Here is a 27598-nt window from a genome sequence, read left to right as displayed (position 1 = left end):
ATTGTCCGTTCATTGCGCCCCCTGTTGTGGGTCCGTGTACCTACACTTTCACAACAGGGTGTTCAAATACTCATTTTTTCCTCACTGTATAAGCCAACACTGGAGTAACACAGGGAATGTCTTTCACTGTCCAACGTCCATCCTTCACCCTTCTCCGCACTGTGTCACCTGAAAACGCATGATGGATGGTGGAGCACACAGACACCTCCCGTGTGTCCATCCACTTTACAAACACCAGAGGCCCCTCTCTTATCCATCTTATAGATCCTCTTTCAGATTTTTTTGTGAGAGAATTTTCCCTTCCTCTGGGGCATCCTCGTCTGTTCTCCCTGTATGTGCCACATGCCCCAAACTTCATGTTAGTCAGGTCCATGAACAGTTTGGGACTCGTGTAAAAATTGCCCATGTAAATGTGGTAATGTGGTAGTACCAAGCGAGGATGGTTGGATCAGGTTCTTGACCACATCGTATGACAGCCCGTGCACACTTGTGGTCACAGTCTTGCCAGTGTAAAATGGTGAACTTGAGTGTGTATCCATTAATTGAAACAGCCAACACAAAAAGTTTCATGCCCCATTTTGTTGGCTTGTTCCTTCAAATATTGAGTCATTCCACTTTTGCCTTTGTCACCACCATCCTTTCATCTACTGCCAGCTCCCTACTCAGGTGGTAATAAGCCTGGCAGCACAGAGGATGTCATCAAAAGAGGCCTGACTTGAAACAGCTGTTCCCTTTTTCTATAATTTTCTACATCCTCATCTGGATAAATTAGGTGGAGTTCCAGAATATCAATCTAAATCTGTCTCTGGACATTACTTTGCTGGAAAGGCTACAGACAAAATATTATTTTGTTTCCAGCAGTCCAACGACATGTATATCAGAATTCCAAAAAATTTGTACAGATCTTCTGTTTCAATGTCTGTCCAGTTGTATTTTTCCTTGATGCCTTGTTTTTTGCAGCAATTTTATTGGTGTTGGTGCAGATTGTTCTAATTGTGTCAGTTGCAAAAAACAAAAGAAAAAGGTCTTTTGGACTTTGGGTGGAAAGTGTATCAACTGTTGTGTGGGCCGCTGAAGAGGAGGTACTGCTGGCCCACCACCACCAGTCGGCGCCCTGCTTGGAGTGCGGGCTTCAAGCATGAGAGGCGCCGGAGCCATTGGAAGTGACAGCTGTCACTTGTCAACCACACCAGCTGTCTCTCATCAACCACCTCATAAGAAGCGGATTACAACTCCACCTCCTTGCCGAGAAATCATCTACCACTAGAGGTAGTCTTCTCTGCTGTACTTTCTGAGTGTTTTTTCAAATTGTGATCTTTGTGCAGCCGTACACCTGTGAAGTCTGTGGAGATTGGATTGGCGGATAGTGAGAGGGACGACGGTCTTCGTCTCTCATTCCATCCAAAGAGGGACAAACAGGAGCGGCACGAGTGATAACGTATCTGGAGGTGGAGGTTTTCCCTCCCGGAGGAATTGTGCGTAAGGTTGCTGGTGTGAGGACTCACACTCACCGTCATCTTTTTCTTGTCTGCCAGCAGTACCAGGGCCGACAACGGAGACAGAGACCACCTGGGGACTCAGGACTTGGCGGCTCCGGTGTTCTTCAGGCCGTTGGTGGTGGAAGCGGTGTGGGCCCCGACTCTTCGATCACCAGAGGTCTCCTATCTTCGAGCCTGCCCACAGTCCTCTTGTGTATAATTGGCATCCATTATTTTTCTGTCTGTATTCTGTTGTGTGCCTTCACAACATTAAATTGTTACTCCTTTTCTTATCCATTGTCCGTTCATTTGCGCCCCCTGTTGTGGGTCCGTGTTACGACACCATCCCAACATCAACCTGGACTCTTGGTGTTCTTCGAGGCTGAAATCTGCTTACTGCTGGACCAGTGTCTGCATAGTCCATCGTGTTCCAGCAGTCAGCACTGGGGTGTGTCGCTGCTGTGCGTCCGGCGGAGATGTGGATCTGGAAACAGAAGTGCTCGCTCTGACGGTTCAGATCTCCGTGCGCATGTTGGTGGATCCACCTGCTTTGGTTGATCCTCCAGAACAAAAGAGGGATCATCTCTTTCAGCACCAGAATCCTCACTGTCTGTTTCAGACTCTGACAACGCGCTGTGCGCTTCGTCTTCCTCCAGTTAAAAAAAATAACTGAAGCGCTTGCTTCAGTTATTCAAAAAAAACAACAACAAAAAAAAAAAACAACAACAAAACACTAACCACACACGCTTTCCTCCAATAATAAGACAAAACTATTACACAATCAGACCCACGTGGGGTGAGTGGGCTGTGATCAAACACATGTGGGGTTAGTGAACACACGTGGGGTTAGTGACTTGTGATTGGTGGAAAATTCACAAGCCAGCCAACCAATGAGGAAGAAGGAGTCACTGCTGCTGCTGCAGTAGAGAAGGAAATGATCCTTTTGGCTGTGTGTGTGTGTACATAACCGCGCAGTGAAAAATGACAATAATATTCATGAAAGTGCATGGCGTAAAAAATACTCATACAACCCAATACCAATGAAGTTGAGACGTTGTGTAAAATGTAGATAAAACAGAATACGATTTGCAAATCCTCATCAACCTATATTCAATTGAATACACCACTAAGATGAGAGAATCACGAAGATGATTTAATTTTCAAACTGATAAACTTTATTGTTTTTGTGCAAATATTTGCTCATTTTGAAATGGATGCCTGCAAACACGTTTCAAAAGAGCTGGGGACATTGAACTGTTTAACATTGTGTTACATCACCTTTCCTTCGAATTGTCTCTCACAGGGCACACTGTCTTTCAGCTGCTGGTGTGCGGGAATAGATGTAGCGACAGGTGTACGAGGCTTTAGAGGCGGCTCTGATTTTTCACGAATGGCATGCAATGCCTCCTTCATGCGATAGTTATGCGGTAGCTCCTTCTATCGTGTTGTGTGAAGGGGCCCTAAGGATAAATCATCACTTTTTACAGTCATTGTTCTTGAGACGAGTCAGTAGATGGATACATGAACATTCCCAAGTCTCTGAATGTGTCTTGGACTTTATAACATCAGTCATTAGTACGGTAGTGTGTGGTAAATCTGTGTCAAGTAGCCAGTTTCTCTGAGTGGCCCTGCTGGACAGAGAAGAGTGAGGGAAGCCACCTGCTACTTTAAGTCATTCAGGTTCTATTACTCACACATTACTTGACCTTGATCAATGATTAAGTTTACCTGTCCACCAGATTTCTGTGAAATCGAGTCATGTCTTTTGAGCAATCTTGTTGACAAACAGCAGCGAACATCAGTGGAAGAGGAAAAAAAGGAGACATCATAAGGAAACAAAACACTTATTATTAGCAGTAATATTAATAGAAAAGACAAAATAATGTATTTAGAAGCCATCTATTTATTAAAAGCGAAGTGGCCTCTGTGTGCATGTATGCATACGTGTGTGTACCGTCATTCATGGAGAAACTAGGGAGAGGTGACGTTTCCCATTTGGCATGCTTACGTATTTGGGTCAAGGATGAACGCCGTGAAAACGGAAAGTTAATAGGACTAATACTTTTGGAGAAAATAGGGATATTAAGTAACAATGGTAAACAATGGATGTTGATATCACCATTAATCAGTCGCTGGTCACTAGAGGTGGGCGATACTATGAATTTTGGTATTGATCTGATACCAAGTAAATACAGGCCCAGTATCGCCGATATCTATACCAATACCAATACTTTTTCAAATTTAAACTTCATAGATCCAAAGGATCCAAAAGACCTAGGACAGAATTTCGCCAAACATTGTACGTGACAACAAAATACTTTATTATCACAATCAACATTTTTGTTTAAAAAATACCACTCAACACAACTTAAAATCTCCTGAGGTAGAGGGCTGACAAACCACAATACAAGGGTGTGCTTTTCCGTGTTGTGTGACACAGTGCAGTGCTGCTCTTACAGACAGAGAGTACACTTTGATGAATCTGCATGCACAGAAGTCAGTGCATGCGCGAGAGAAAAAAAGCTTGAGTATCGATCTTTTTACACGAGGATCGTTCAGTATCAATACCAGCGTTGGTATCAATATTATCGATATTAGGATTGATCCGCCCACCTCTACTGGTCACCAGACCAGCTCTGAACAAAGGAAATATCTCAACCTTGCCAGTTGTAACACATGACATCAACTAAATGTGCCCAATAATAAATACAATTATTCACAAAACTTTCTCATTTTAATTTGCTGCACTTTCAGTTAAAATCATTACAGAAACTTTGCATAATTTATTACCACCATTATAAATGTCAGCTACCATCCACAAGGTTTTTGGATTTTTATTATATTACTTGTTTCATTTTCAAGCAAGAAACAAATGTTTCGTTCATCAGAAAGCTGCCAGTGATGGAGAACTGTTTACAAGTGGACAGAAACACACAGTGTAACTGTGGTGTGCACTAGTAGCGCATTAAACCAGTACTGTTAACTGCAGCAAGTCTGAAGTAGTTTGAATGCAAAGCTAAGGTTTGGACAAAGGCCACGCAGATTCCGTCTGCAGCTGGATACAGAAACAGCAGCTCCTCTGTGGCAGCTAAACCAGCGGCTGTCCACTCCATGGAACTGATCTTTAAATTAAAAAAAGTCTGTTATTCTGTCAGCGATACTAACAGTCTGTAGCGGGTGTGTGTTCTCACACAAAATTACCTTAAAATTGATTTTAATGCAATGCCACTACTGAACGTTTAGTAATAAATATTCTGTTTCAATCCCTAAGAACACAGTGATCAAAATCACTTTCTGAATGTGGAGTTATTTAAGGAGAAAGGTGGAGTCCATTTGCAATAATCCATTTTCTCACTCAAAATCTCAAGATGGTGGATGGAAATATTGTAGAAACTGAGGTTGACGTCCACTTTGGTCTTTGACTGAGCTAGGACAGCTAGCTCAGATAGTTTAAAAGTGCCTGCAAACTATGATCTATTTCTATTATTACACAACATTGGTAGTTGATATGAGAGCTACCAACATTTAGGATTTTTTTCCCAACTTTTTGCTTACCAAACTGCAGTGCCTGTAACAGTAAATCTGTGGAGTATGCAGTTCTACCTTTAAGACTCAGGAGGTAAACAACATGAACATTTATTTCATAAATAAAAACTGTATGACTGTGTATATGTATGACTGTGTGTATGTATGACTGTGTATATGTATGACTGTGTGTATGTATGATTGTGGGTATGTATAACTGTGTATATGTATAACTGTGTGTATGTATGACTGTGTGTTTGTATGACTGTGTGTATGTATGATTGTGTGTATGTATAACTGTGTATATGTATAAACTGTGTGTATGTATGACTGTGTGTTTGTATGACTGTGTATATGTATGACTGTGTGTATGTATGATTGTGTGTATGTATAACTGTGTGTATGTATGACTGTGTATATGTGTGACTGTGTTTATGTGTGATTGTGTGTATGTATAACTGTGTGTATGTATGACTGTGTATATGTGTGACTGTGTTTATGTGTGATTGTGTGTATGTATAACTGTGTATATGTATAACTGTGTGTATGTATGACTGTGTGTTTGTATGACTGTGTATATATATGACTGTGTGTATGTATGATTGTGTGTATGTATAACTGTGTGTATGTATGACTGTGTATATGTGTGACTGTTTATGTGTGACTGTGTTTATGTGTGATTGTGTGTATGTATAACTGTGTATATGTATAACTGTGTATATGTATGACTGTGTATATGTATAACTGTGTATATGTATGACTGTGTATATGTGTGACTGTGTGTATGTATAACTGTGTATATGTATAACTGTGTGTATGTATGACTGTGTGTTTGTATGACTGTGTATATGTATGACTGTGTGTATGTATGATTGTGTGTATGTATAACTGTGTGTATGTATGACTGTGTATATGTATGACTGTGTATATGTATAACTGTGTGTATGTATGACTGTGTGTATGTATGACTGTGTGTTTGTATGACTGTGTATATGTATGACTGTGTGTATGTATAACTGTGTATATGTATAACTGTGTGTATGTATGACTGTGTGTATGTATGACTGTGTTTGTATGACTGTGTATATGTATGACTGTGTATGTATGATTGTGTGTATGTATAACTGTGTATATGTATAACTGTGTGTATGTATGACTGTGTATATGTGTGACTGTGTTTATGTGTGATTGTGTGATATGTATAACTGTGTATATGTATAACTGTGTGTATGTATGACTGTGTGTTTGTATGACTGTGGTATAGTATGACTGGTGTGTATGTATGCTTGTGTGTATGTATAACTGTGTGTATGTATGACTGTGTATATGTATGACTGTGTATATGATATAACTGTGTGTATGTATGGGACTGTGTGTATGTATGGACTGTGTGTTTTGTATGGACTGTGTATATGTATGACTGTGTTTATGTATAACTGTGTATGTATAACTGTGTGTATGTATGACTGTGTGTATGTATGACTGTGTGTGTGTATGACTGTGTATATGTATGACTGTGTGTATGTATGATTGTGTGTATGTATAACTGTGTGTATGTATGACTGTGTATATGTGTGACTGTGTTTATGTGTGATTGTGTGTATGTATGACTGTGTATATGTGTGACTGTGTTTATGTGTGATTGTGTGTATGTATGACTGTGTATATGTATGACTGTGTGTATGTATGACTGTGTTTATGTGTGATTGTGTGTATGTATGACTGTGTGTATGTATGACTGTGTATATGTATAACTGTGTGTATGTATGACTGTGTGTATGTATGATTGTGTGTATGTATAACTGTGTGTATGTATGACTGTGTGTATGTGTGACTGTGTATATGTGTGACTGTGTTTATGTGTGATTGTGTGTATGTATGACTGTGTATATGTACAAATGAGATAGTCTTTGTTTTGAGTCTGGTCCCCATTCCTGATGGCATTGGAACACACTCAAATCCTGCCGTTGGAAGAAGGCACAGACATAGCCTACCTGTCCGGCGTCAGATGAGCTAAAAATGGTGGCAGTGGGGTGGAGGAGGGCGCTGCACAGGACGGCGACCAAGGTGGATGCAGGAGCCAGGTGAAGACGACACGAAGAGGAGGCAGAGGCAAGGCCAGCAACACACAGGGCGCAACAGAATATGGAGGCATGACAGGAAGCAACCAGGAAGCAGCAGGGTGGAGAAGGCAAAGCCTCAGACAGCGTCTGTAAACACGCAGGAGGTGAGTCAGGATTACATCTTTAAATGGCTTTGGCATTTCATATTAGTTGCCGTTAATGCTGAAATTGAGATCATCTGCTTCTGACTAGATAACAGGTTTTATAAATTCGCGAATAAGCTAAATAAGCTAAAACCTGAGTCTTCCTGATAGAACCTGCGCTATGCTCCATTTCTCAAAAACTGAGTGACCATGCAAGAAGGAAACTAGTGAGGGAAGCCACCAAACCCCCATGATGATGACTCTAAAGACCCTTTGGCTTCATGGTGGAGTGGAGTAGAGAAAGAGGATCAAATCTTGGCTCCAGTCTATCATGTGCCTTCTGGCAAACTGTAGTGGAAATTTCACATCCTTAAGAAAATCCTTCTTTGATCCAGTTCACCATAACGGCCTCACACAAACAGCAGAATGTTGTCAGTGTGTGTCCAGTGGGAGAAGCTGGCATCAGAGTGCCATTTGAGGGGAAACGCCTCAAATGCCTCACAGGCATGCAGACACCATAAGTGCCAAAACTTAAATGTCACGGCGGGTGATAATGCAGACACACAATCATCACTCTGGTGATGTGATATACTGAATGTTTGCAGAGATCTATAAAAGTATCAGAGGAAGCAGGTCTGATTACGTGATGGAGTAAAACATGCACAGGACGGCGTGCACAGGATGGCGTGCACAGTAAAGGCCTCAGTGAGGCTGCAGAGACTGTCAGGAGGAGGAGGAAGAGGCTGTGTTTTGGCCAGACAGCAAGTCTTTGTGGCCTCGTGGACAAAGAGGCGTTCTGAGCTCATGTCGAGTGTCTGTCGTCCCTCTGCGGTCCCAGCGCACAGAAACCGCCAGCCAACGCAGAGCGCAGCTCACAAACAGCCTGAGAGCACCAGGAGGCGACATGAGGAGCTGCTTCGGCCTGTGTCTGCTCACCTGCTTTGGGATGCTTGATGTGGGTGAGTGCAACACACACACACACACACACACACACACACACACACACAGACACACAAAACTCTGCTTAAATTATCCTGAAACTTTAGTAAAAAGTATTGTCACCTTCATTTGGACTCTTACATGTTCACAGAATGACAGCTCATTATTTTGCAGAAAGAGGCTGACTGTGTTTGTCATTAAAATGACCCACAAACAGTTAGTTACAAGAGCTTTTCTTTACTTCCTCTGCTGGAAGATTAATATCAACAAAAATGTGAAATACGACAAATGCAGAAGTGCGGTAACAAAAAAATTGTTAAAATGAATCAAAACTTTCATATTTTAGATGCTGAACATCATCTTGTGCCTGATCAACTTAGAAAAATAATATTTAAATAAAAAAAATTACTTGTGGAATGAAATTATTACTGCTGTCAAGGAGCGAATGTTTTCACTGGCGTGCGTTTGTGAGCGGGATAACCCATAAAGAAGATAGAATTTCTCCACCTAGTCGTGGGTCTTCCCCGGGGTCTCCTCCCAGATGGACGTGCCTGGAACACCTCCCTAGGGAGGTGCCCAGGGGGCATCCTTATCAGATGCCCGAACTGCTTCAGTTGGCTCCCTTCAACGTGAAGGAGCAGCGGTTCTACTCCGAGCGCCACACAGACGGCTGAGCTTCTCACCCTATCTCTACGCTGTAACCCCAAACAATCAATCAATCAATCAATCAATCAATTTTATTTATATAGTGCTGTTTGTTGTGATTTGGCCAAACAAGTCAGCAGAACTCAAAAATACTGAGGTCATCAGTTGCCACAATATTTTTGAGTTCATAAACTTAAAGTCAGTTGTTCCTAGAACTTATGCTACTTCTACCTGATGATTACAATTAAATTAAAGTTTTCATTAAGTAAAAGTCCCTTCAGCTGCTCCCTTGCTTTTCACTCAGGGTCACTGTAGCAGATCTGAGGTGGATCTGCATGTTGAGCTGACACAACTTTTACTACCGGATGTTCTTCCTGACGCAACTCTACATTACATGGAGAAATGTGGCAGGGGTGGGGTTTGAACCAGGAACCTTCTGCACCAAAGCCAAGCACACTAACCACTTGGCCAAAAATTGTCAGTTCTATGGAATGATACAGCAGTGTTTTAATACTGGGGGAGTGCCTATAAACATACTGCAGATACTATGTAAGTACTATAATGTACTGGCTACTGGCAAGGTTATGCTGCCCCCTAGAGAATAGCACTGAAATGCACTTGAGGTTTTCCTCAACAGCGCGATTTTTTTTTTAAATGACAAGTAGTGGTAAAACACCTCAAATACATTAAATAATAATAATAATAGCACTCTGGGTCTGCTCTTGTTTTCTGTAGCCTTTAATCATGGTGTGCTGGGAGTTTTTTTTCAGTGCCCTGCACTTAAGTTTAAAGAGTTTTTCCTCGGCTGAGGTGTGCACTTTGTGAGTGCTACAATTTATTTAACACCTAATTTTTCTCCACCCAGTAGTTCCCAACTGATAAGCTTGACTGACCAACATCTGCCATTTGTACATCTATTTATCTTAATGAAAAAAAAGTTCTATACATGTCCACTGCACAAGGTAAATTAACTAATGAAGTAGTTAGAATGTGTATAGCCCACGGTTCAGTTAGTCAACATTTGTATAAAGTCTGTCTTTTAAAAGTGTTGTATGATTGTGCTAAAATGATAAAACGTGTTGTTTTCTAATACTGTTAAAATATTTATTGTACATTTTGCTTTTTTTTTTTGTTGTTGTTTTCATTTTATTGTTTCACGTTCTGTATTGTATTGACTTATGACGGTGTCACAGACCGAAAAATTGGTCCGCCCTGCCTTCACTGTGCATGCGTCATTTTGGAGCTCAGCAGCGCGTCTCTTCAACCAAGCAATCAAATGGATTAATGTGATTATTAACCATCAGATCACAAAGTAAAAACTCTTACATCAATCTAAAGTCAGGTTTAAGCAGAAATGAGGTTGTTTGAAGCAGAAATGACCGTGACGCTTTGAAATGACCGGCGCGCAGTGAATGCATCAGCTAGCAGCTTGTGTAGCCGCGGTGCTCTGATTCCTTCCTCCGTCTTTAATGATGAAATAATGTTGAATTTATGTGGAAATGATTGTTGAAGAAAAACTTCAGATATCTCTCGCTGAAATAGATGATGACCGGAGTGCAGTTTTAAGCAGAAACAAGGTGATAAGCAGTGTACCGCGGCTAGTGAAGAATGCGCAGTGAAGGCAGGACGGATCAATTTTTAGGGCATCCATTCGGTCGGCAGCACTGGGATCCACACATTCTGGAACAATAGGTGGTGGTGTATGCAACTGTAAAACTGGTTTGCAATTTGTGGATAAACACAAAGAAAAAGAAGCTTTAGTGTTATTTTTTTATAAATGTTAAGTTTATTTACAGACTGGCTGACAACGTGACCAAGGTGAGTGCCTTAAAGCAGTGATTCACGATGGATTTAATCATTCGTGTCTCTTGAAAATGTCATATTTTAGAAGGCATTAGTATCACATAGTATGGTGGCAGTGGTGGGCTCAGTTCAGCTAATCCGATAAAAGATAATTATCAAAGCTAATGTTTTTGGTAGCGGATTAGCTTTTCAGATAAATTTTAAAACCATCATCGGACCAATTATCTTCCGATAAATTTAGTTCCGATAACTTTCAGTCCGATAACCTGAAATCAAAATTTTTAGTGCATCTGTTGTGTTTATATTAGACTGGCTGCCTGTCGCTTGCTGAGGACGTCATCATTAAGCACAAAATGTGATTGACCGGTCACCGCAGGGAGCATTGTGGGTAGTGTAGCTCAGGTTCACTTTGGATGTTACAGTGAGTGAGTCAACACAAAACAAAACGGACCAATTTTAACATTATTTTATTTTATTTCTTTGTGGCTGTAAGTTAATTGCCAAGACTCAGTTGGGGACAGGAGCTCTCATGGCACAGCTGTGTGTACAGAGGGACTTTTCTTCACATTTAGACACTGTTTTTGGATAAAAAAAAAATGGACGCTTTATGTGGATTATTTATTCAGATGAATCCCACTGAAACTAACAGGTAAGAATTTATATTTACTACGTGTATTTTACTCTGCCAATCAAGGCATTAATGGACGTATTTCGGTTGTTTAAGCCACAGAGTTAAAAGTGTGTGAAAAAAGCAGCAGCTTTTTAGTTTGTAAATGACGGTGTATCTAATACCGAGATAAACTGTGACTTGTAATACTGTGTTTTATTGCCTTTGAAAGATGATGACAGTGTTTGGGGTTTTATTTTTTATTCATTCATTGTTCGTATGTTCTTATGTGTTTGTGATCCTTGAATTTATGAAAAGTGAAAGTGAAACTGGTTTATCAGAAGCTGTGGCCACGTCCGAATCAATACTAAAAGTTATCAGTTATCTCATCTGTAATAAAGATACATTTTTTTTTAGCAGTTTAGCATCATAAAAGATAACTTTGCAGTTATCAGATTAATGGTTATCAAAGCTACCTTTTTGGTTAGCTATGCCCACCACTGCATGGTGGTAATGTCTAACAATAACATGACCGTTATTATGACCGTTATTATGAGCATGTTATTACAAATATCTGTAATAATATGGATTGTTGTGTGGTTAATTGGCCTAAGACGTCTGTGCTCCAATTTTTCTGTTGAGCAAGGTGACGGCTTGCCATTAACCCGGAGTGCTGCTTTCACTGCGGATACACACACACGTATGGTTATTTATGGTATTTAATTACATGTATGTTCATTTGAAGTGTGGCTGCTGCTCAAAAAGATTTGAAAACAAATACACATATTGAAACTTAGTGGACTTCTGCTTTAAAAACTGACTTTAATCTTCAAGCAAACAGAACAAATTTGTGTAAATACATCTTGTTTCATTCATCTCTAAGTTGCCCCTGAGTCACGTTTAGATGTTTCAAACTTTTTCACCAAATACAGATAAAATTTCAGTATATATACAGTACGGCAGATATAAGACTTTACAACAAACTTTACAACGTAACACTAAAAAAACTAAACAATAAAATATTATATGAAGTCATGAAACACAAATATAAAGACACACGTGTCTCTGTGTCTAAAGACATGGATGACCTCTAATTTCCTGCTTTTAAACTCAGATAAAACTGAAGTTATTGTACTTGGCCCCACAAATCTTAGAAACATGGTGTCTAACCAGATCCTTACTCTGGATGGCATTACCCTGACCTCTAGTAATACTGTGAGAAATCTTGGAGTCATTTTTGATCAGGATATGTCATTCAAAGCGCATATTAAACAAATATGTAGGACTGCTTTTTTGCATTTACGCAATATCTCTAAAATCAGAAAGGTCTTGTCTCAGAGTGATGCTGAAAAACTAATTCATGCATTTATTTCCTCTAGGCTGGACTATTGTAATTCATTATTATCAGGTTGTCCTAAAAGTTCCCTAAAAAGCCTTCAGTTAATTCAAAATGCTGCAGCTAGAGTACTGACGGGGACTAGAAGGAGAGAGCATATCTCACCCATATTGGCCTCTCTTCATTGGCTTCCTGTTAATTCTAGAATAGAATTTAAAATTCTTCTTCTTACTTATAAGGTTTTGAATAATCAGGTCCCATCTTATCTTAGGGACCTCGTAGTACCATATCACCCCAATAGAGCGCTTCGCTCTCAGACTGCAGGCTTACTTGTAGTTCCTAGGGTTTGTAAGAGTAGAATGGGAGGCAGAGCCTTCAGCTTTCAGGCTCCTCTCCTGTGGAACCAGCTCCCAATTCAGATCAGGGAGACAGACACCCTCTCTACTTTTAAGATTAGGCTTAAAACTTTCCTTTTTGCTAAAGCTTATAGTTAGGGCTGGATCAGGTGACCCTGAACCATCCCTTAGTTATGCTGCTATAGACGTAGACTGCTGGGGGGTTCCCATGATGCACTGTTTCTTTCTCTTTTTGCTCTGTATGCACCACTCTGCATTTAATCATTAGTGATCGATCTCTGCTCCCCTCCACAGCATGTCTTTTTCCTGGTTCTCTCCCTCAGCCCCAACCAGTCCCAGCAGAAGACTGCCCCTCCCTGAGCCTGGTTCTGCTGGAGGTTTCTTCCTGTTAAAAGGGAGTTTTTCCTTCCCACTGTAGCCAAGTGCTTGCTCACAGGGGGTCGTTTTGACCGTTGGGGTTTTACATAATTATTGTATGGCCTTGCCTTACAATATAAAGCGCCTTGGGGCAACTGTTGTGATTTGGCGCTATATAAAAAAAATTGATTGATTGATTGATTGTGTGGCAGTGCAGCATTTTACTGTGTTACTGAAAAGAAAGCATTAGTTACAGTTGTATGTAGAAGTTTGGGCACCCCTGACAATTTTCATTATTTTCCTTTATAAATCATTGGTTGTCTGGATCAGAAATTTCAGTTAAGTATATCATATAGCAGATGAACACACTGATATTTGAGAAGTGATATGAAGTTTCTAGCATTTACAAAAGTGTGCAATAATTATTGAAACAAAATTAGGTAGGTGCATAAATTTGTCATTGTATTGATTTGAATACATTTAGCACTAATTATTGGAACACAAAATTGATTTGGTAAGCTCATTGACCCTTGACCTCCTTACACAGGTGAATCCATTCATGAGAAAGGGTATTTAAGGTGACCATTTGCAAACGTTTCTCTTTTTGCATCTCTTCTAATGAGTGGCAACATGGGAGCCTCTAAACAACTCTCAAATGACCTGAAAACAAAGACTGTTCAACATTATGGTTTAGGGGAAGGATACAAAAAGCTGTCTCAGAGATTTCCGCTGTCAGTTTCCACTGTGAGGAACATAATGAGGAAATGGAAGACCACAGGCACTGTACTAGTTAAGGCCTGAAGTGGCAGGCCAAGAAAAATCTCAGATAAACTGAAGCAAAGGATGGTGAGAACAGTCATAGTCAACCCACAGACCTGCTCCAAAGACCAACAGCATGATCTTGCTGCAAATAGTGTCTCTGTGCATCATTCAACTATACAACACACTTTGCAGAAGGAGATGCTGGATGATGCTGTAATGCAGAGCAAGCCTTTTCTGCATACACGCCACAGAGTTGCTTGAGGTATGCTAAAACACATTTGGACAAGCCAGCTTCATTTTGGAATAAGGTGCTGTGGACTGATGACACTAAAATTGAGTTATTTGGACATAACAAGGGCCGGTATGCCTGGCTGAAAAAGAACACAGCATTCCAAGAAAAACACTTGTGACCTACAGTAAAATTTGGAGGTGGTTCCATCATTCTGTCAGGCTGTGTGGCCAGTGCAGGTACTGGGATTCTTATTAAAGTTGAGGGTCATATGGATTCCAGTCAATATCAGTAGATTCTTGAGAACAATGTTCATGAATCAGTGACAAAGTTGAAGTTGCGCCGGGGCTGGATATTTCAACAAGACAACGACCATAAACACTGCTCAAAATCGACTAAGGCATTAATGCAGAGGAACAAGTACAACATTCTGGAATTGCCATCATGGATGGATGGATCGATGGATAGATACTTTAGTAATCCAGAAGGAAATTATGTGGTGGTCTGTTGCTCCCATTCACACAAATAAAACACACATATTAAAAGTGCATATAAAAGTAACAATAAATAATACAGCACAATAAAATTCAAGTAAAAAGTAGAAGGACTTTAAGGCACTATATGGGACATTTATGGCATTTCCAGTTCACATCTCCTGCTCCTGGCTGAATTATACAGCCTGAGAGCGCAAGGGGCAAACACGTTCTTCAGTCTCTCAGTGGAGCACCTCACTGAGAGGAATCTGTTGCTCACGGTGCTTCTCTGGTGAGAGAAAACGGAGTTCAGTGGGCGGTTCTGATTGGACAGGATCGCCCTGATCTTGGAGAGCGTCCTGTGCTCCACCACCTTCTCCACAGAGTCCAGACCCAGTCCAACCACAGAGCCCGCCTTCTTAATGAGCCGTTTCAACTGGAGAATGTCTTTTTTCTTAGAACTGCTCCCCCAACACACAACACCATAAAAAGAAGACACTGGACACAATGGAGTGATAAAACATGGACAGAAGGTTCGAACTGACACTAAAAGAAGCCAGCCTTCTAAGAAAGTACATCCAACTCTGCCCCTTCTTGTACACAGCGTCCATGTTGGCTGTCCAGCTCAGCCTATTGTCCAGCTGCAGCCCCAGGTGATCCATGAATAACGATAGGCTGCAGAGAAGTTGGCCTCCATCAAAAATTGAGCACCACCTCCTTTATCTTGGTGGTGTTCAGCAGGAGCTTATTCTGCTGACACCACCTCCCAAAATCCTCCACCAAGCCCCTGTACTCCCCCTCCTCGCCCTCCTTAATACATGTCACAATTGCAGTGTCATCAGAAAACTTCTGCATGTGGCATGTACCTGAGTTGAAAATCAGCAGTATAGAGGGTGAAGAGAAGGGGCGAGAGGAGAGCACCGTGCCCTGAGGAGCTCCAGTGCTGCAGATCAATGAGGAAGACCTACAGCTCCCCCAGCACAAACAAACTGTGGCCTGTTGGTCAAACAGTCCGACATCCAGCATACAAGGTGAGGGTCCACAGCCATGATGTTAAGTTTCTCCTGCAGGAGGCTGGGATGGATTGTATTAAAACCACTGGAGAAGTCAAAAAACAACATCCTCACAATGCCCCCCCCTCTCCCCACACACACATCCAAGTACGTAAGAGCACGGTGTAGGAGATAGAGAACTGCATCCTACAGGATATTAATATTCAGGTCTTAGTCCCAGACCTGAATATTACTGAAAATCTGTGGTGTGATTTTAAGCAGGCTGTCCATGCTCAGAAACCAACAAACCTGAGATGTTTTGTAAAGAAGAATGGTCCAAAATACCTTCAACCAAAATCCAGACTCTCATTGGAAGCTATAGGAAGCGTTTAGAGGCTGTTATTTTTGCAAAAGGAGGATCTACTAAATATTGATGTATTTTTTCTGTTGGGGTGCCCAAATTTATGCACCTGCCTAATTTTGTTTAAAGATTTATTGCACACTTTCGATAAATCCTATAAACTTCATTTCACTTCTCAAATATCACTGTGTTTGTCTGCTATATGACATATTTAACTGAATTTGCTGATCCAAACAACCAATGATTTATAAAGGAAAATCACGGAAATCATAAGGGGTGCCCAAACTTTTACATACCTCTGTATTTTGGTGGTGATGTCCTTTACTCCTGAGGGGCAGGACATAGTACGAGATCACTTGTCTTTAACTGTTTTTTCGATTAATTTGGTAATGAGTTAGTTGGATATTTAAAAAGAAATTAAAAATGAAAATGTATCTACAAAGATGGGTGTGCTTTTTCTCAAAAATGTGGATGAAGATGACTGTTGAAGAGGAGCAGCTGTGCTAATGTGCTGACAGCTGGCATCTATTGACAATAAATAAATAAATAAAAATAAAAAAAATTAGATCTGTCAAATATTTGTAAAGTTTTTCTTAGTAGTTTTTTTCTTAATGTATTTCAGGGTTATAAACTCACATTACACAGATTTATGCATGCAGACAAGACGGATAGAAAAATCTAATAAATAAAAAATAAATAGGTCTGTCAATAAAGTAACGGTCCTTTTTATTTTTTTCAAAAACTATATGGATTTCATTCATATGTTTTTACGTCAGACATGCTTGAACCCTCGTGCGCATGCGTGAGTTTTTCCACGCCTGTCGGTGACGTCATTCGCCTGTGAGCACTCCTTATGGGAGGAGTCGTCCAGCCCCTCGTCGGAATTCCTTTGTCTGAGAAGTTGCTGAGAGACTGGCGCTTTGTTTGATCAAACTTTTTTCTAAACCTGTGAGACACATCGAAGTGGACACGGTTCGAAAAATTAAGCTGGTTTCAGTGAAAATTTTAACGGCTGATGAGAGATTTTGAGGTGAGACCGTCGCTTTAAGGACTTTTCACGGTGCGAGACGTCGCGCAGCGCTCTCAGGCGGCGTCATCAGCCTGTTCAAGCTGAAAACCTCCACATTTCAGGCTCTATTGATCCAGGACGTCGTGAGAGAACAGAGAAGTTTCAGAAGAAGTCGGTTTCAGCATTTTATCCGGATATTCCACTGTTAAAGGAGATTTTTTTTAATGAAAGACGTGCGGACGGATCCGCGCGTCGGGACGCAGCCGACGCGACGCTCCGCCACAGGAAAAACACCTCTGTTGGAAGCCTGAAGGACAAGTTGGAACATGTCCTGCCTGTTAAACAATTTCTCATATACTCACTCCACTGAAAGCCATCAAAAGCCGCCTGGATTTTACAAATGGTTATCAACACGGAGGTGTTTTTCCTGTGCCGCCGCACCGCGTCAGCTGCGTCCCGACGCGCGGATCCGTCCGCACGTCTTTCATTAAAAAAAATCTCCTTTAACAGTGGAATATCCGGATAAAATGCTGAAACCGACTTCTTCTGAAACTTCTCTGTTCTCTCACGACGTCCTGGATCAATAGAGCCTGAAATGTGGAGGTTTTCAGCTTGAAACAGGCTGACGACGGCAGCTGAGAGCGCTGAGCGACGTCTCGCACCGTGAAAAGTCCTTAAAGCGACAGTATCACCTCAAAATCTCTCATCAGCCCTTAAAATTTTCACTGAAAATCAGCTTAATTTTTCGAACCGTGTCCACTTCAATGTGTCTCACAGGTTTAGAAAAAATTTTGATCAAACAAAGCGCCAGTCTCTCAGCAACTTCTCAGACAAAAGAATTCCGACGAGGGGCTGGACGACTCCTCCCACAAGGAGTGCTCACAGGCGAATGACGTCACCGACAGGCGTGGAAAAACTCACGCATGCGCACGAGGGTTCAAGCATGTCTGACGTAAAAACATATGAATGAAATCCATATAGTTTTTGAAAAAAATAAAAAGGACCTATACTTTATTGACAGCCCTCGTAAACAATAATAATTTGTTTTTCTGTGTGTGTTAGCAGAGTTTGTGAGATTATTATATGCTAAAATATATTTTTAGCACCTGTTTTCTCCAACTGGTAATAAACTGGTTACCCTGATGTATTTGATAAAACATACAGCATGTGGTATGTTCTATACTCAGAGTAAAGTACATTCGTTTGCCAAAAAAAAAAAAAAGTTTAGAGGTCAGTTTGGAGGTGACACAGTGTCTCATACTGAATGAAACCTGTTGCTTCTTTTTTCTGCAGCATCCGGACTTCGTTGCTATAAGTGCTCAGATTACACGGGAGTGTGTCAGAACGTGCAAGAGTGCACGTACGAGGACTCGTGCATATCTCTGAGTGAAAGAGGTGAGATCAGAGCTTTCAACACGACTGCGCACTTGCAAAGTTCAGTCAGTACATCGATATGGCTCAAGTTCTGCAGAGTGAGTGTGTGTGTGTGTGGGGGGGGGGGGGGGGGGGGGGAACAGACACAAACAAACAAGCGTCAGTTTTTCCACATTTTGTTCTGTTACAGCCGTGTTTTAAAATAGATGAAATTCATTTTTTCATCAAACGTCTACACACAACACCCCATAATGACAATGTGGAAAAAGATGAGATTTTTGCAAATTTATTAAAAATAAAAAACAAACAAACTAAGAAATCACACGTACTTAAGTATTCACAGCCTTTGCCATGAAGTGCAAAATTGAGCTCAGGTGCATCCTGTTTCCACTGATCATCCTTAACATATTTCTACAGCTTAACTGGAGTCCACCTGGAGTAAATTCAGTTGATTGGACATGATTTGAAGACACACACCTGTCTACATACAAGGTCCCACAGTTGACAGCATGTCAGAGCACAAACCAAGCAAGAAGTCAAAGGAATTGTCTGTAGACCTCTGACACAAGATTGTCTCAAGGTACAAATCTGGGGAAAGGGTACAGAAACATTTCTGCTGCTTTGAAGGTCCCAATGAGCACAGTGGCCCTCATCATCCATAAACAGAAGTTGTTCAGATCCAAGAGGACTCTTCCTAGAGCTGGTCGCCTGTCTAAACTGCGCGATCAGGAGAGAAGGGTCTTAGTCAGTGAGGTGAACAAGAATCCAATGGTCACTCTGCCAGAGCTCCGGCATTCCTCTGTGGAGAGAGGAGAACCTTCCAGAAGGACAACCATCTCTGCAGCAATCCACCAATCAGGCCTGTATGGTAGAGTGGTCAGACAGAAGCCACTCCTAAGTAAAAGTCACATGGCAGCCTACCTGGAATTTGCCAAAAGGCACCTGAAGGACTCTCAGACCATTAGAAACAAAATTCACTGGTCTGATAAGACAAAGATTGAACTCTTTGGCATGAATGCCAGGCATCATGTTTGGAGGAAACAAGGCGCCATCCCTGGGGTGACGGTTCATCTTTCAGCAGGACAATGACCCTAAGCACACAGCCAAGATATCAAAGGAGTGGCTTCAGGACAACTCAGTCAATGTCCTTGAGTGGCCCAGCCAGAGCCCAGAACTGAACAACAAAAAAGAACAATTTTACTCTCATCAGTCCACAAAATATTCCTCCATTTCTCTTTAGGCCAGTTGATGTGTTCTTTGGCAAATTGTAACCTCTTCTGCACGTCTTTTATTTAACAGAGGGACTTTGCGGGGGATTCTTGCAAATAAATTAGGTTCACACAGGCGTCTTCTAACTGTCACAGGACTTACAGGTAACTCCAGACTGTCTTTGATCATCCTGGAGCTGATCAATGGGTGAATTATTATTCAGCCATTATTATTATTATTGTGAACACCCCCTTTTCTACTTTTTTTTTACTAACAGCCCAATTTCATAGCCTTAAGAGTGTGCATATCATGAAGGCTTTGTCTTGTTGGATTTGTGAGAATCTACTGAATCTACTGGTACCTTGTTTCCCATGTAACAATAAGAAATATACTCAAAACCTGGATTACTCTTTTTAGTCACATAGCACTACTATTATTCTGAACACTACTGTAGTATGTGTCGGCAGTGCTATAGACTGGCTTCCTGTCCAGGCTGTAAACCGCCTCTCAACCAAAGGCTCCAGCAGCACAACTGAACCTGAACTGGAATAAATGGGTTTAGAAAATGGATGGATGTGGTGGTATAGTATACACACACACACACACACACACACACACACACACACACACACACACACACACACACACACACACACACACACACACACACACACACACACACACACACACACACACACAAAGAAAAAGTGTAACTGTCCAAATGTATTTGGGTTCTAGTGCCCTTATATTTGGTGTCCTTTTGCCTGCAGGAGGGAAAACCATCCGTCAGTGTATCAGGTACACAGACTGCGATAACTCCCGCCTCAGCCAGATGTTTCCATCCATCTCCGGCTTTAACTACCGATGCTGCAGCAGCAACCTCTGTAACTCTGGTGCAGGTGTTACCACGGCAATGCCCATGCTGGGTCTCCTGGGCTCCTTGCTGAGTATTTGGTGGTGTTTGTCGTGAATCTACTAAGTGCACATTAAGTATAGGTGATGTTTAGTGAAGTTAACATAAAGTAAACTGTTTTCTGTCAGTCGCCTATTGCACTTTAAGCCGAAAGAAGAAAAACCTTTTTCACAATATATGCTAATTCTCATTTAACATTACATATCAGAACAGACATGTTGTATTTTTGTATCACACTCTCATTCTTGTTGTGTGCTGTTGTCTTTAATTGTGTCTTTTTCTGTTTCACTCATGGGTGGAAATAAAAACTCATTTTGGGGCTTTCAAACCCTCCAGATTCACTTTCAATTAACACGATGGGGAGAAAAAAAAAATCTAAATTCTGCTTCCTTCTGTCATTGTTAAAAACACTTTTCCACCATTACGAAAGACGTGGCACCAAGTCGTGTTGTCACAGCTCCTCACACACAAAGTCATAGGTTTGCTGGGTCTGTTACTGCTGCTGCTGAGGACCAGTAGGAGGGTCACCCTGATCGCTGTTTATATGTCAGACAGCGGCACGCCCATCACACACGGTCAAAGGTAACTTCCGAAAAGACATTTGGTGACAATCAGTGAAACGTCTAGTTAGTGCACAGAGAAGACAAAAATAAATGGAAACAGCTGTGATTGATAGTGGCAACAATAAATGATCTAATTAAAGGCATCAGAGGGCTGACTGCATCATATGACTCCATCACATGACTTCATCATATGACTTCTGTGTGATTTCATTATGAACTCATTCATACCAAACAATCACAAATATCCATCCATCCATCCATTTTCTTCCGCTTTATCCGAAGTCGGGTCGCGGGGGCAGCAGCTCAAGCAAAGCCACCCAGACCTCCCGATCCACACACACCTCCCCCAGCTCCTCCGGGGGAACCCCAAGGCGTTCCCAAGCCAGCCGAGAGACGTAGTCCCTCCAGCGTGTCCTGGGTCTTCCCCGGGGCCTCCTACACAATGGGACGTGCCCGGAACACCTCTCCAGAGAGGCATCCAGGGTGCATCCGGAAAAGATGCCCGAGCCACCTCAGCTGGCTCCTTTCGACATGGAGGAGCAGCGGCTCGACTACGAGCTCCTCCCGAGTGACCGAGCTCCTTACCCTATCTCTAAGGGAGCGCCCAGCCACCCTGTAGAGGAAACTCATCTCGGCCACTTGTACTCACGATCTCGTTCTTTCAGTCATGAGCCAAATCGCATGACCATAGGTGAGGGTCTGAACGTAGATCGATCGGTAAATCGAGAGCTTTGCCTCCCCGCTCAGCTCTCTCTTCACAAAGGTCCAATACAGCGACCGCATCACTACGGATGATGCACCGATCCGTCTGTCGATCTCACGCTCCATCTGTCCCTCGCTCATGAAAAAGACCCAGAGATACTTAAACTCCTCCACTTGAGGCAAGGACACTCCACCAAGAAGAGGGCAAGGTACCTTTTTCCGGTCGAGAACCATGGCCTCGGATTTGGAGGTCCTGATTTTCATCCAGGACGCTTCACACTCGGCTGCAAACCGCCCCAGTGCACGCTGAAGGTCTTGATTTGACGAAGCCAACAGAACCACATCATCCGCAAACAGCAGAGATGAGATTCTGTGGTTCCCAAACCGGACCCCCTCTACACCCTGACTGCGCCTAGAAATTCTGTCCATAAAGGTAATGAACAGAACCGGTGACAAAGGGCAGCCCTGGCCAATGTGCACTGGAAACAGGTTTGACTTACTACCGGCAATGTGAACCAAGCTCCTGCTGCGGTCGTACAGGGACCGGATAGCCCTTAACAAAGGACCCCGGACCCCGTACTCCCGGAGCACCCCCCACAGGGCGTCTTGAGGGACACGGTCAAACGCCTTCTCCAGATCCACAAAACACATGTGGACTGGTTGGGCGAACTCCCATGAACCCTCGAGTACCCGATGGAGGGTATAGAGCTGCTCCAGTGTGCCGCGACCAGGACGAAAACCACACTGCTCCTCCTAAATTCGAGGTTCGACTATCGGTTGAATTCTCCTCTCCAGTACTCTGGAATAGACCTTACCGGGGAGGCTGAGGAGTGTGAGCCCCCTGTAGTTGGAACACACCCTCCGGTCTCCCTTCTTAAACAGAGGGACCACCACCACGGTCTGCCAATCCAGAGGCACTGTCCCCGACTGTCATGCGATGCTGCAGAGACATGTCAACCAAGACAGTCCCACAACATGCAGACACTTAAGATACTCCGGATGGATTTCATCCACCCCAGGAGCCTTGCCACCGAGGAGCTTTCTGACCACCTCGGTGACTTCAGCCTGGGTGATGGATGAGTCCGCCTCTGAGTCCCCAGTCTCTGCTTCCTCTTCGGAAGCTGTGATGATAGGATTGAGGAGATCCTCGAGGTATTCCTTCCACCGCCCGACAACATCCCCAGTCAGGGTCAACAGCTCCCCACCTGCACTGTAGACAGTGTTGGTGGAGAGCTGCTTCCGCCTCCAGAGGCGTTGGACGGTTTGCCAGAATTTCTTCGAGGCCGACCAATAGTCCTCCTCCATGGCCTCCCTGAACTCCTCCCAGACCCGAGTTTTTGCCTTTGTGACCGCACAGGCTGCAGCACGCTTGGCCTGCCGGTACCTGTCAGCTGCCTCCGGAGTCTTACCTGCCAACAAAGACAAGTAGGACTCCTTCAGCATGACGGCATCCCTTACTTCCAGCATCCACCACTGGTTTCGGAGATTGCCGCCGTGACAGGCACCAGAGACCCTGTGACCACAGCTACGAGCGGCCGCATCGACAATGGAGGTGGAGAACATGGTCCACTCGGACTCCATGTCTCCAATCTCCCCCAGGATCTGGGAGAAGCTCTCCCGGAGGTGAGAGTTGAAGACCTTGCTGACAGAGGGTTCCGCCAGTCATTCCCAGCAGACCGTCACGATACGTTTGGGCCTACCCGCTCGAAATTTAATTTGTGATTGGCCACGGGGCAATCACAAATATTTTGCTTATAAATATATTGTAGGCTTTAGATCATGTATCTAGGCCTCCTGGTTGCTGGTATACATAAAAATAAAAACCGGACCATGTTTTCCTTGATTTTGACTTCTGACAAAACTCCAAAATATTTTCACCTTTAGATATCCACCCAAGGAATACTCCCACAATGTCTGATCCATCTAGACTCCTTGGTTTTTGAGATATACAAAAAGAAAGTGTTTTTGTTGACCTGTGACCAAACTCGTCGAAAATGTCATCACCTCTAGATATCTACTTATCTGAGTAATATTCAAACCAGGTTTGAAGGAAATCTGTCTAGCTTTTTTTAAAATTATCTTGTCTACAGACACACTAGTGAAAACGATGCCCTGCTTTCACCACTTGTCTGACATACAGGGCATTAACGTCTCCAGTTCATAACTTGATTCAAAATGGTCAGTCCCCACTTTGTCAAGGTTGGTAAACATTAGTGAGGTGATTACCACCCAAGACACCATTTTTATCCCACCGATATAAAATACATGGGGATATAACAGTTAGCATGTCCTTGCCGTCTGTTTGTCCATTTTCGCTAGTTAGCGAGATATCTCAAGAACCAGTTAACTAATTTAATTCATATTTAGCATAAGGGTGTACGTGGGTGATCCCGACATTTTGTATTACTGATTTGTGGGGACTGGGGGATATGTCATCTCTTGATGGGAACAAAAATGTCACAGACGCACTCAAAAATTATTTGAGTAATTCTATAATCCATCTGGTTTTTGAAGAGGATTGAGACAAGGTGACACCCTACTCTACTTAAAACCCTTTTCAGTCAATCTGAGTAATATTTGTTGAGTTACCTGAGTAGACATGCCAACAAAGGACCATTTTGTGACTAACTCCGCCCACGCTCCGGTGCCGTGAGGGAAATAAGTGGTTACTGGTAAATTAAAGCTGCCCAAGGTTTCCTAAAAGCAACACAGTATCAGAGAAAATACAAGAAAATATATTTATTACACATCAGCTATATAATACTTTACACACAAATAATCACACATTTAAAGTCTGCACTCCTTGTTTTTGGATCATCATTGAAAAAGAATTGGTTCCAACTATATCTGTTACTTTTTTTTAATGTCCTTCATCTTTTATGTCTTATGCACAAAATATTATTTAAATAAGGAACGTCACATGACTGGAATGTGAGTATACATCCAGGGGGGAACCCCCTCCCCCCAAAAAATGTGCCAGATGAGTATGCAGCTCCATACTGGATCGGCTGTGGTGACCCAGAATGAACGGAGGCATCAACAATAACAATAAAGTAACTGGAATGTAATGTGTAGGAGGAGAAATGTGACATCAGGAACATTCACAACCAAAACATTCCTAGTGTTCACTCACTCATCTCCCCAGCACTCTCCTCTTCAGTTTTTCGTCCAATCACTTCCAACTTCACAGTTTTCTTATGCCCCTTTTGCTCCTCCTCGTTCTGGGACTTCTCTGATTGGGCATACCATGGCTGAGAGATGGCGCTACTGCAGGCCCTGCCTCCTCTACGGAAGCCCCCTCTGCCGGCTCTGACCAGCCCCCAGCCCTGAAGCTGGACATCAGACCCGCCCTCCTGCACGCCCCTGAGCTGATCCAGCTCTTTGGCGCTCAGAGACGACATCCGTACAGGAACTGTGTTACCAAACTTAGAATAGTCCACGCAGTATCGGCCATCCTCCTCTGTTATGATGGACACGAAGCGTCTCCCCCATAGGATCTCCTCTGGAGTGTAGGAGGTGCGAGCCTGCATGCTGATCCCTGTGGTTTCCACTACACCTGTCAATCAAACAGAGAACCATGTCAGCATGACGCCATGATTATCCGCTGTCATATATATCCACGCTGACATCAGATGTCATGTGACCATTACAAAGTGGACGTGACTTCACATAGATATGATGTATTACTCAGCTCCGCCCATATCTTACTGGACCAGCCAAAGTAATTTGCACCACTAAAATCACACCCGGCGTCCCGTTCACACGACGGAATTTGAAGATAATCACCAACCCAAACGGGCCCATACAGCACATACTACTTCTTCTGCTTTACTAAAATGGCAACAGTATGAAAAACAGGAAAACTGTAATAATATTTGTGATAACTGGCGATGTTCACCTCTGATGTTCCACCAGTTCTTTTGGACCTGAACCTAACTGAGCTACGCCAAGGAACAAACAAAACAAACAGGATATGGTGAAGCATCCAGTCCTTTTTGGTTTTTCTGCACTTTATTTAATGTGATGCAGTGATCACTGCAAATCAAGATCGAAGAGAAGTGAGGAATAGAACCTAAATGCCCTGAGTTGAATTTGTGCCGGACTCCGCTCGGTTGTCCGGATCTCTAATACTAAATACACTCATGAGAACCAACAGCATTTTCAGAAAAAATAATCCAGTTTTTTTTAAGAATGTTTTCATTATTTTAGTTATAGATCAAACAAAGCACATATTCGTTCAACACAGTCAGTCATGAATGTACAGTGGTTCAATACAGAGTACAAAAAGAAGTTCAAAAGTAAATTGAAACGCAAACATTGATCAAGTTTTCTAAAAGTATACAGTATTAGAAGTTTGTCAGAGTTAGCCATTTATGTATTAAGTACTTTAATTATCTTTGTTGTGGTATCTGATCCTTTCAAGGCATAGTACACTCCCCATTTCCTTGAGCCACATTTCATCCATTTGCAGTCAATTCAGTGTATGGTTGACTTTTGTCCAGATTGGACAGCAAAAATGCACATGAATGGGTGAGTGAAACGTTATACACAATGATACCACGTGACACTGCTGTATCATGCATCAATCTAATGCAGGAGCGCAAAAGAACATTAGAATAACAACATACACATATGGTGTGCAGCAAAGGAGGAGCCGGAGCCGCGCAGTGCAGAGAAACGAATAGGTAACAAGGCCATGTTTTATTGAGCACTCAAAATGTTACTGTATATGCACACGGTATAATAAATTCCCACATTTGATTACTTCATGTGCATTCTATAAGGATCTGTGCAGTGCCAATCTGAGCCACACAGAAAACCGAGATAAAAAATAACAGTCTGGGTGAAAATCATTTGGTGTTCGTGTGGATAACAGCAAACATGGAAATAATTTTACTGAGCACAGAATAGTTTTTGTTTGCTCAGAGAGAAGCATGCATGCAGATGTAAGAATAGATTATCTTGTATGTGCTACCAAAATGAATTCATTATATATTCAAACTGCGGATACACAATAGTATTTCAGCTACTTTAGGCCTTGTCCACATGGATACAAAATTGTCTTTGTTTTTAAATAGTGTTCCATTAACACGGCAACGTTTCAAGATTGAACTGCATCCACAGTAAAGTGCTCAAATCAACCAAAAAACCTGTCGTACATATGCCAGGCCTGTAGGTGGTGCTATATGATGTGCAAGTGCATGCGTTTTTCCGTCATTCACTGGACTTTCTACAGCTAAAAAACAGGGAGACAGAGAGAAGCTCCCAGCTAAAAGGAACTAAATATTAAATGATTTATTTTTCACACTTCAGTTTAGATCTATCTTGTGTGTATACAGTTGAATGCAAACGTTTGGGCACTCCTGATAATTTTCATGATTTTCCTATATAAATCATTGGTTGGATCAGAAATTTCAGTTAAATATATCATATAGCAGACAAACACAGTGATATTTGAGAAGTGAAATGAAGTTCATAGGATTTACAGAAAGTGTGCAATAATTATTTAAACAAAATTAGGCAGGTGCATAAATTTGGGCACCCCAACAGAAAAAAATACATCAATATTTAGTAGATCCTCCTTTTGCCAAAATAACCGCCTCTAAACACTTCCTATAGTTTCCAATGAGAGTCTAGATTCTGGTTGAAGGTATTTTGGACCATTCTTCTTTACAAAACATCTCCAGTTCAGTCAGGTTTGTTGTTTTCTGAGCATGGACAGCCCGCTTAAAATCACACCACAGATTTTCAATAATATT

The 27598-nt window shown here is 42.2% G+C and overlaps 2 protein-coding genes across 3 annotated transcripts in view; one reads left to right on the top strand and one right to left on the bottom strand.

The window, feature by feature from the left end:
* Window positions 1-7882: 7882 nt before the first annotated feature.
* cd59 (CD59 molecule (CD59 blood group)) lies at window positions 7883-20882 on the top strand. Its single transcript, XM_034175769.1, has 3 exons — window positions 7883-8168; window positions 18372-18473; window positions 20432-20882. Exons 1-3 carry the CDS (start codon window positions 8114-8116, stop codon window positions 20629-20631), a joined length of 357 nt encoding a protein of 118 aa, XP_034031660.1. The 5' UTR covers window positions 7883-8113; the 3' UTR covers window positions 20632-20882.
* A 3676-nt stretch (window positions 20883-24558) lies between these two features.
* The window catches only part of kcnj11l (potassium inwardly rectifying channel subfamily J member 11, like), a 35538-nt gene continuing 32498 nt past the window's right edge, over window positions 24559-27598 (bottom strand). For both annotated transcript variants that reach the window (XM_034175767.1, XM_034175768.1), the window contains exon 6: window positions 24559-25395. In XM_034175767.1, the coding sequence (XP_034031658.1) occupies window positions 24965-25395 (431 nt within the window). In that variant the 3' untranslated portion in view covers window positions 24559-24964. The remainder of the gene's footprint in view (window positions 25396-27598) is intronic.

The sequence above is a fragment of the Thalassophryne amazonica genome, chromosome 8, assembly GCF_902500255.1.
Source record: "Thalassophryne amazonica chromosome 8, fThaAma1.1, whole genome shotgun sequence".
Classification (NCBI taxonomy): domain Eukaryota; kingdom Metazoa; phylum Chordata; class Actinopteri; order Batrachoidiformes; family Batrachoididae; genus Thalassophryne; species Thalassophryne amazonica.
The sequence above is the reverse complement of the archived record's forward strand: the minus strand, read 5'-3'. Positions and strand labels throughout refer to the sequence as shown.

Bases quoted from the DNA above. Each gene is read 5' to 3' on its own strand.
- cd59 (XM_034175769.1), top strand. From the start codon at position 8,114: ATGAGGAGCTGCTTCGGCCTGTGTCTGCTCACCTGCTTTGGGATGCTT. The intron at 8,169-18,371 runs GTGAGTGCAACA...TTTTTTCTGCAG, and splicing joins CTTTGGGATGCTTGATGTGG to CATCCGGACTTCGTTGCTAT. The intron at 18,474-20,431 runs GTGAGATCAGAG...TTTTGCCTGCAG, and splicing joins CATATCTCTGAGTGAAAGAG to GAGGGAAAACCATCCGTCAG.